The sequence below is a fragment of the Phoenix dactylifera genome, unplaced genomic scaffold (genome assembly GCF_009389715.1).
Source record: "Phoenix dactylifera cultivar Barhee BC4 unplaced genomic scaffold, palm_55x_up_171113_PBpolish2nd_filt_p 001258F, whole genome shotgun sequence".
NCBI lineage: Eukaryota > Viridiplantae > Streptophyta > Magnoliopsida > Arecales > Arecaceae > Phoenix > Phoenix dactylifera.
This window is the reverse complement of record NW_024068592.1, coordinates 94,304-104,804: the sequence shown is the minus strand read 5'-3', so window position 1 is coordinate 104,804 and position 10,501 is coordinate 94,304. Positions and strand designations below refer to the sequence as shown.

Here is a 10,501-nt window from a genome sequence, read left to right as displayed (position 1 = left end):
GGAGGGATCAATTGAGTGCGTCAAGATGCTATTTTGAGAAGAAATGGCTTAAAGGGGCCCTAAGATAAGCAAAGAGATTATAGATAGAATATCCAACTTCTCATACCAAGTGTACTGGAACTGAACCGATACAATATACTGTTTGATATATTTGATACCATCCGGTTCAGAACGGTATGACATCTAAGAAAAATGCAACAGAACATCTCATGCATAGGAGCTTTTCTGATTGCAATACAAATTAGGTTGTCAAAACTTATACAAGGCAAGATCCCACAGATAAACGTTAAGAAAAATGACAATTGAAGCGCTAATACAATCCTCCCAATCTACATTATAGGCTGCCCACATCTGTAACGACCATCGATGTATACCACTCAAGGTTTTGAAAACCTCTATGGAGGTTTGGCCATTGCATAATTTCACCATGTTCAGAAAATTAGTGAGAGAGATAAAGATTCAAAGTGGTTGTTATTCCCTATCTTCCCATATGGGGATGTTAGCAGTAGCCTCATTAACCATCTTAGCCAGAGCGACCCGAAATTGAACCAAAAAGAGCACGCAAATGAATGAAAATCACAAACAATTTGATGGGAAAATGATTTAAGAAAAATTTTACAAAGCAGCAAATGTCAAGTTTAATTTATTTGCTGCATATGTTCTCCTATAAGCTTAACTCCTTTGTCATAGAAAGCTCAAACGAATGCTGTCAGTTGACCGTGCTATAAAAGCCCGAATATATAAACCAACACCTCATAATGATTACTGCTGATCAACTACAACAATATTCATATAGGCTGCAGGAAGTTTTGGAGGAATCATCCTGTGTGACGCTTAACTAAAGGACATAATCAAGATGTGAAATTATTAGATAATTGCCGTTCACCAGTTCATAACAATGATGTCTATCCACTTTAGGAAATCCATAAACTTGGCCCCAAAAGTGAAAGAGCACCTGCAGTCAAATAGGCAACTTTAATTTCTCCGTCTCATCGACATATATGTTGAAGACAGCTCAAGTAGCAAAAGAGGTTCACGTCTCAAACTCCAGAATGAGCAAAAAGCTTCCCTTGTCCTCGTGTCACCCTTTATTGCACGTGAGGAAGTTTGACAAGCTTCCTAGAAATAATACCAGCCTCCTCGCTCAGCAAAATCTCACTTACCTAATAAATAGATATGTCAGCTCCTCCTGAGCGGAGTTGACAGCATGCCACAACGGGCATCAAGAGCACACTGCTATCAGAAAAAGCCCATAGCACACCCTCACGGTTTCACCGACTGCTATAATCACAACCGTTGAAATACGTGCACTCGTCAGCACTGGTTTTTCTCTCCTTTATTTAAACACCCCAACGGAAATCCACGAGGTCAACGCTCCGAAATCACGGTCCTGAAGTCGACCTGGCCGGTATCCGTCTCGAAGCCGCTCTCGCTTTATTTGCTCCTCTGTGCGCGCTTTTTGGCTGCCCATCGCACTTTGGCATTGTCGTAAATTTCTGCTGCAAGAGTGCCATTTTCCCAACCGCTTCCCTATATATGCCGCCTAAACGCCGCTACCCTCCCACCTCACGCACTCGTAAAAACTTTCCCCTTTTCCCCGTCGCTTCTTGTGAACAAAACCTCTCCCTTTCTTCTCTCTGTATACCCAAATCCCTTTACAAACCCTAATTTTAATCTTTCCTCTCCGAAATCCAACCCCGAAACCGAGTTTTTTGCTGCTTTCTTTTGGGAGATATCTTTTTTTGATCGGGATCCGGCAACGAGAGCTCCGGTTTGAGGCGGCTTGGGCGATCTCCGGCGAGGGAACCCTAGGGCTCCGCCGAGGAGGCAATGAGGGATGTTTTCGTGGCTGGCAAGGATTGCGGCGGCGTGCTGGGGCCCGGTCCGGAAGTACTCGCGTATGAGGAAGGATGAGGACGAGGACGACGCGCTTCTGTGGTCGCGGGACCTCGGGCGGCACTCGGCCGGGGAGTTCTCGATGGCGGTCGTCCAGGCCAACGAGGTTCTCGAGGACCACAGCCAGGTCGAGACCGGGCCCGACGCCACCTTCGTTGGGGTCTACGACGGCCACGGCGGGCCCGACGCCTCCCGCTTCATCTCCGATCACCTCTTCCTTCATCTCATGAGTAGGTCGCTTTGTTAGACATCTTTTGCTGTTCTTAAAATTTTCTTTTTATTACTTCATCATCAATTGTTCGGGAAGTGTTGATTTTACTGATTTTGTACTTATGAAGCTTATCTTTATATCTGGTATGCTTCTCAAGGTGTGTTCTTGGTTGGTGTCGGAGTTGGCGATGGCTCTGTGGTGGCTTTTATGTGGCTGGGAGATTTAATGTTGGATTAGCTCTTGGATTTGATCCATGCTAGGAAATTTAGCAAAACTAAAGGTGGGGAGATTAGGACATTGTCATGAAAATCCAGGTCATGCACATATGGTTGATATGTTCTCCCGAAATTGTTTATATAGTAGATGTTGGGTTTGCTGATATGTATTTATTTTATTTAAGCATTTAAGGTATCCTTGCTCCCTGTATTTATACAAGTGATGATTATTCTATTAAAATTAATAGAACTTGGATGACAAAGTGTTTGTTACGATTACATGCCCTCAGTTTAGTGCTTGTGAGCTAATTTCATTTTCTAATATATTACATGTTTATTTTTTAGTCCATTTGTTAACTTGATTTTTCTGTCATTTATCCTTCTTTCTTTAGTTACCATTGGTAACTTATTTAGACAATCCATAAATTATGCTAACATTATTTTTGTAGTAGATTTCGGCTTGCTAATGTGACTGTCTGTTTAATTCAATTATTTAAGGGATCTTTGCTTCTTGTATCTAATGGAATGAGAAAGTGCTTGATCACAAAAACATGCCCTCAGTGATAACTTCTTTTATGGTGTTTATATCTCTTGTCACTCTGATTATGAGCTGAGTTTTATGAGTCACCCATCCTACTTTCCATAGTGATTAGATACTGTATACATGCAATTGAGAATATGTTTAACCATAAGCACTCTTTGCTTTTTTCTGCATCCTGTATACTGAGGCTATTTTATGTGTTTTATATGTTGCTGCATAATTTATGCCTTCTGCCATGCTACATTTTATCTGATTATATAAATAAAAATAATTCCCAAAATTCATGATTAGAATGTGTAACATTTCAGTGCTCCTGTATTGGGTGTCCGATATTCTTGATAGATGATCTCCGGGTGCTCCTTCCATCATATTTAGAAAGGTGCATGCATGAAAAGCATCAATATTTTCAGCTTACATCTTGGCTCTGATGGCCACATTTGTTTCTACCATATGTTGCGATTTGTGAGATGAAAATTTTATAGTGGAATGCTTGAAGGTGGGGGCAACTAGTTTTCCGTCTTCTGCGGCTACTGGGTCTGCAATAAACCAGAGAATTTGCTATTTTCTGCAATTAAAAGAAATGGAACTAGATATAAGGATGAAAAAGAGAAGACTAATGAAGACCAATTTGGTTGATTGAGTCACTGGAGGGGTATAGGTTCTGAATTTTAGAATAAAGTACGAGCAAAAAGAGGATAAAAGAATTTTCTCGAGTGAAAATTTGATAGAGGAGCAAACTATTAAGCCAAGAACTTATGCTAATTTTTCTGAAATTTGCTAATCAAGGGAAAATAGAATGGAAAGAATCAGTGAATAATCTGGAAACTTAATGTAATTAACCTTCTTCAGTCTCACTCTTACTTATATGGGCCATGATAACATAAATCCTAAAAATTCCTGATTTTGATTAAAACTATTTAGCTTCTAGTTCATCTAAGAGCATGGCATATTGGGGCACTTCATAATTGTTCACAAATGGGGGCTTTTTCCATCATGGCCTTAAGCTAATATTTTGTAAAGGTTGCTGCTATGTTTCCCAAACAACTTCATTGGAATGAATGTAAATTTGTTTCTTTAGCACCTTACACTGGGCGTCAGCTTGTTAATATCAGGCCAAACTTCCAATCCCTTCATACTCCAGAAAATATGGTGAGTCAACATGTTTCAGGGAGGCTTTTGGTGGTACTAAGCATTTTCCATTTGTAAATTGTATCTCAAATTAGAATATTTATGCAATGCTAACTTTTATATTTACAGGCCCATCTGTTCTTTTACATATCAAAGAATTTCTTCTGTACCCTGATGTCAAGGGTGTGCTTTCCTTACTTCTGTCTTCACTATAGGATTTATGATGAGTACAATATTCCATAAGAATAGTTTGGGGTTTTTTCAGTGCTTTAGAAGGAGGAATACAAACATGGTTATGATAGTGGATGGAATAAAGTTTCTGTATTTCCTTACTTTAATGTTCTTTAATCAATTATTCTTTGAATTTTGGCTGGTCATTAATAGCCCTACGGCTGTTGTTAGCCTCTGGAGTGTCATACATTCCATTACATGCTTACTTGTCTGCATGTGCAGAAATTTCAAATCCTACATGTACTCTCAAGGCTTAAATATATTGTAGGTCGGCCATTGGAGGACCGTATACACCATAGGTAGAAATATTACAAATTCTCCAAACAACTTATATAACAATCAATCATATGAGTTGATCATGAAAAATGCTAAATAAAAATATGAGAATTTATTATATCTTTTAACTAAGATATATCAGCATCAAATGAGAATGATTGGGTTATAACTTACACATCCAACCTGTATAATATCACAACATACTGAAAATTCACTTCTATATGGGCTTTCCTGTGTTCATTAGACTTAGCTCAGCCAGTTAATACCTTCTAGGATGTTTCTGCGCTATACGGTTTGCATTTTGTTGTTGGGCTTGCAGGGTTGCTAGGGCATAACATGATCGGTCCAGGTGACTTCTTTTGAAAAGTTAGGGGTGGTAATGGTTGGTTCATGTTTGGGTTGGGTCAAGGTAGGTTCTGGTCAAACTCTTAATCCACAGCTGACCCATTGATAATCGAGTTGGGAGATGTAAACTCATGCTTAACGCATTTATTTTACATAAATCCGTACCGACCGACTGATGCATTTAAGTTTCACTCATGAATCATTCATGTAACTGAAGAAGAAAAGAAAACATGATACACAAACATCACAAACAACAAAATCAAATTTAACTTCAAATAATCATCATAATCACTTTAAAGTTGGGAACGAGGATATATGATGGTCATAAACTGATTGAGGATAAAATTAAATAAAAGGTAACTTGCCATCCCAAAATCCCATGGCCTTTCCTATCCTTCACTCGCAGGAACCTTTTCTTTTTAATGAACCAAACCTCAAAGAAAATATCTGGTTGGTTCTCTACCTGTCTTGATTGATCAATCAAGTCCAGCGCTTAGACCCAAATCTGCTGATTTATAATTAGGCTGCTTTAGGATTCATTGGAACTGACTGATTTTAAAGAAACCCGCCATAACCCATTTATTCAGGGGGGTTTGTGTGGGTTGGCAGGTGTAGGTCACATTTTGTCAGCCATACTGAAAATATGGTATTTATGGTTGAATGAAGCCTTGATGGATTTGAATTAGAAATGCAAGACTCCAAAATTTTTTTGTCCCTTTAACAAGTTTATAATTAACATGACCAAAACCTACCTGAATGAATTCAAACTTTGATTGACTTCTAGGTTATGGATGATCTATGACACCCATGACAAATTTATTTACAAATAGAAAGTTGTTTATAATAATTATCTTTTCTAAACTTTAATATTTTGCTTTTATTTGATTTTAGATAATTAGATATTAGTTTCCCACCAATGCATCCAACAGATTGCACATGTCTGTATTCATCGTGGAATAAGTTGAACATTCAGAATTTTGATTGAAATAGAGTAAACAAAACGAGACAATAAATAGCAAAGCATGCTTTGGTTTTTTTGCTCCTATATGGCATAGATAATTTGATCACACATACACTAATAATTTGCGAGTTCTTGCTCAATTCATGTTAATTGCTGCATTTTGAATTTGAAAATTGCTGTGTTTTCAAGCTAAAATTTCATTCTTCCTGTGATCCTCAGTATTTAGGTCACGTTTAAGCAACAGAGACCTTGTTTTGAGTTACTGTAAGATTCTAGATTATGTGAAGGGAAATTTGATGTCTAAATGATAAAAAAATGTTTATACATCCATTCATATATATTTATTACCAATTAAAAATAAATCATGTTTATACATCCATTCTAAATTAAGAATTGATTTCGTTGACCATGATCTACTTATATAAAGACTTTAGAAATAAAAAATCATGTATTTTGGAAGCCTCCTACCTATACATCGAATGGGTAAAAAATTGATGGTTGCAATATTGTCAGGATGCCAAACTATATTATATGGAATATGAAATAAAAATCCACATCTTTGATGATGATGTGTACCTCATAAAATATAAAGGCCTAGTGCATAAGGCTCTAGCCATTGCAAGGTTTGGGAAGGGTCATATGTATGCAACCTTACCCTCATATGTGGAGAGGCTATCTCCATGTTTGAAATTCATGACCTCCAAGTCACAATGGAGCAGCCTTACAATTGTGCGAAGGTTTGCTCTCTATGTACATTTTATAAAACATGTGTACCAAAATTCTATAGAGCTGGATGTTTCTAAACCAATCATGCAAAACATCATTTTGAGCTATTAGAATAATATATTTTTGGACCACTTGACACATGCAAAAATGACTTTCAAAAGACATGGTTTTTGGTTTCAAAGAAGTTTCTATGATGTAGACTATAATCAATATTATGGCTTCTCTCTAGTTCTCCATCATTGATTTTGGATTGGTAGGATTGAGGCCTCAATCCTTCTGGAAGGAGAGTAGAAAAACACATACCTATGTGCACACACGCACGCACGCACGCACGCATGCACGCACGCACGCACGCACACACGCACACATACACACACACGCACGCACACACAACACACATACCTCATAAAACATGTTTACCAAAATTCAATAGATTTGGATGCTTCTATAACATAAATCATGCTAAACATCGTATCAAGCCATTAAAATATTATGATTTTGGGCTACTTGATGCATAGGAAAATGCCTCCAAAAGACATGACTTTTGATTTCAGAGAAGTTCTTGTAATGTAGATTATAATTAATGCTAACAGTATGGATCCTCCATAGATAATCTTTAGCACTGATTTTGGTTGGTAGCATTGAGGCCTCAATCCTCAAACATGCAGACATATCATTAATTATAGTATCATGCAATCTTGATTAAAAACATGTGGTATTAGTTTGTAGGGTCATTTATCTTTTTGTGGCAATGTGTGTTATTGTCTCAAGCATATGTGATAGATTGAACCATCATTCATTGTCATCCATTTGAAAGTAACATTTTTGATAAAAGTAACCTGTTGTCTGGATGGAAAATCTTAATGCATCCCTCTATTATCTCCTCAGCAAATCCATAATAATTAAGCACGTTGATCTGCACCTACTTGTAGTAAATGACATATTCCTTGAAGTTTTTTTTTTTGAACCCATGTGGGATGCCTTCTTCTTTTTTCGATGGCTTGCATTTTTTCCCAGAAAAAAGCTTCATTTTTTTGCTTCTCATACTTCTATTGTTTGCGATTATGTTTTTATTTGGTTCTGCGACTTATCATAGGGTACCTTGACCTTTGATGTCCGAACTGTAGCTGCATGAGCTTAAATTGTGGAACCAAGTAGGTGTGCATACCTGCCAACTGGTCTTTAGGATTACATGGATGGATACATTTTTTTCAAAGTTGCTGTGGATAGGAATGTGTGACTAATTTAGAGGATTCACATCAATTTGGAAGCTAGTGGTTAAGTATTTCCAAATTGTAGTGATTTTGACATGATATGTAGAGCCACTTTTTGTCCTTGCATGATGTTAAGGAACCTAGATTCTTTAAAGTTTTATGGCAGGTCTCTCTCTTGCAAAATCTGCTATGGCTAGGATTGGGTTCCCAATTTAGTAAGGTTCACATCAATTTGGAAGCCAGATGTTTCGCAATATCAAATCACTGTGATTGTGACTTGAGCCATAGAGCCAATTTCATGAAATAGGGTGAGTCTTGTAGGTTAAAGTTGAAGCTTATTTATATGGCTATGAAAGCAAGCAAGGCTGTTAGATTGTCGTTTGTCTTATTGCAGCTGGTGAAAGAAAAATGCAGTCTTTTTGGTTCTGTCATTTATATGTATTATATGTATCGCAAATGAAGGCTCAGCTTGTGTAGAGCATTCCATTTGCCAGATGGCCAATAATTAATGATGCTGATATTAATGTGCTGGCCATCATTAGAGTTCGTTAATATGCAACAAATGTTAATGATTCCAGTATTAATGTACACAGTCATCATTAAAGTTCATTACTTAATTTGCAACAGAAATTTGTCTATTAAAGCCATCTATTTATTTTAATTATATTGACATATTGCGACATAAAAATAATTGGAAAAAGGATAAAAAACAATACTTTTGCATTGTGTGGGGTCAATATTATTACCACCGATATTTATGATGGAAGTTTATACATGGTGGCTCAGCTTATATAGAGTTCTTTGTTTGCCATATAGACAATAGTATCAATAATGCCGGTATTAATGAAGGGAGTATTTGCTCGGCCATCATTAAGTTCATTGCTTAATGTGCAACAGAAATTTGGCTATTGAAGCTTTTATTTATTATGATTTGATACATTTTTTTTTTTGGATTTCTAGAATAGTTGGAAAAAAGAGAAAAAACTATAACGTGTGCATTGCTCAAGTTATGTGCCAGTATGATATGATAACTAAGAAGGGATTTGCTTTGATATCTGATGTCCATTTGTTCTCCATGTTTTCCATTTCATAGGACTTGCGCGAGAAAATGGAACTATATCTGAGGATGTTGTCAGAAATGCATTTTCTGCAACTGAGGATGGGTTTCTTGCACATGTTCGCAGAACACATCAAATAAAACCATTGATTGCTGCAATTGGATCTTGTTGTTTAGCGGGAGTTATATGGAAAGGGACATTATACGTAGCCAATGTGGGAGATTCTCGAGCAGTTGTTGGTTGTTTAGGTAAGTCAAACAACATCGTTGCTGAACAACTGACGAGAGATCATAATGCAAGTATGGAGGAGGTGAGACAAGAACTTAGGTCTCTTCATCCAGATGACTCGCATATTGTGGTTCTTAAGCATGGGGTATGGCGAATCAAAGGAATAATCCAGGTCAGCTATTCTTCAGCAGCTTAACCAGATTCTCTCATTTCAATTGCAGTAAAATTGCTCTTTCGAACTTGTCGTCACATGGCATTCCATGTTCTTAGGTGTCAAGATCCATAGGGGATGCATACTTAAAGAAGCCAGAATTCTCTATAGACCCATCTGTCCAACGTTTCAGGCTCTCTGAACCTCTTCGCAGGCCTGTTCTTACAGCAGAGCCATCCATTTATACACGAGTCCTCCGTCCACAAGATAAGTTCTTGATCTTTGCATCTGATGGACTGTGGGAGCACCTGACAAATCAGGAAGCAGCCGAAATTGTGTATAATTATCCAAGAGCTGTATGTTGTTCGCTCTGCTTCTTTTTCTTGCTAGTATAAATTTTATATTATGTTCTTTTTTCTGGCAGCATTCCACTGTGTTTTCTTTTGGTAGGGAATTGCAAGGAGGCTGGTCAGAGCAGCGTTGCAGGAAGCTGCTCGGAAGAGGGAAATGAGGTACGTGGATCTCAAGAAAGTGGAAAAGGGGATCCGCCGCTTTTTCCATGATGACATAACAGTTGTCGTCATCTTCATAGATCACGAGTTATTGCTGGGTTCAGATGCATCTGTGCCAGAATTATCAGTACGTGGTTTCGCTGATGCAGCTGGACCCTCAAATTTTTCGGTATTGGACAATATTTGAATGCAAGCTCGATAGTCTGATGATAGTGTTCCTTACACCTGAATCTCAACCAGGTTTTATTATCGCCCTCTATTGTGTTCTGTTGCATGGAAGTTTATTCCCTTTTTACACATATCACTACAGTACTGCACTTCTAAGTTCGTTTTTTGTTATGTTTTATGTGCTGTATTGGTTTCAATTCTCTAGGAAAATACTACAACAGAGCGCAATCTCTTTTGCTTTTTCTTTTTGGATGAGTACCAAATACTTGCTTTCTTTATTGTTCTAATATCCCGGATATTGCTTCTTGATTGTCATATATAAATCAAGATTTCATCCTGTGTTGGTTGTGTTGAAAATGCATTAGGACTTGCAGTGGTGTATGTTGCTCATATATTGAGTGCCACCTAGGTGCGTGACCTTATGGCAAGCAACAAACTTCGAGTAATTTCTCTGGTGCTGGGTTGGTTCATGGCCCTTGAAACATAGTATTTGATTTAGTTATGCATTCTTAGTCTCTAATTACATGCCTTTTATATAATTTATGTATCTTTTCTTAATGCTGCATACGGACATGGACGATTACGAGGTTATTCAAGCAACTCAATGTCATACTGGAAAACTTAAAATCGTTGGCAACCG

General features: G+C 37.6%; 1 protein-coding gene across 1 annotated transcript; it reads left to right on the top strand.

The window, feature by feature from the left end:
• Nucleotides 1–1,559: 1,559 nt before the first annotated feature.
• Nucleotides 1,560–10,144, top strand: LOC103697446 (probable protein phosphatase 2C 43). The gene is made up of 4 exons (XM_008779301.4): nt 1,560–2,126; nt 8,838–9,202; nt 9,301–9,537; nt 9,632–10,144. The coding sequence occupies exons 1-4, from the start codon at nt 1,838–1,840 to the stop codon at nt 9,878–9,880; spliced, it is 1,140 nt and encodes a 379-aa protein (XP_008777523.1). The 5' UTR covers nt 1,560–1,837; the 3' UTR covers nt 9,881–10,144.
• Nucleotides 10,145–10,501: the final 357 nt, after the last annotated feature.

Bases quoted from the DNA above. Each gene is read 5' to 3' on its own strand.
- LOC103697446 (XM_008779301.4), top strand. From the start codon at position 1,838: ATGTTTTCGTGGCTGGCAAGGATTGCGGCGGCGTGCTGGGGCCCGGTC. The intron at 9,203-9,300 runs GTCAGCTATTCT...CCATGTTCTTAG, and splicing joins GAATCAAAGGAATAATCCAG to GTGTCAAGATCCATAGGGGA. The intron at 9,538-9,631 runs GTATGTTGTTCG...TTCTTTTGGTAG, and splicing joins TGTATAATTATCCAAGAGCT to GGAATTGCAAGGAGGCTGGT.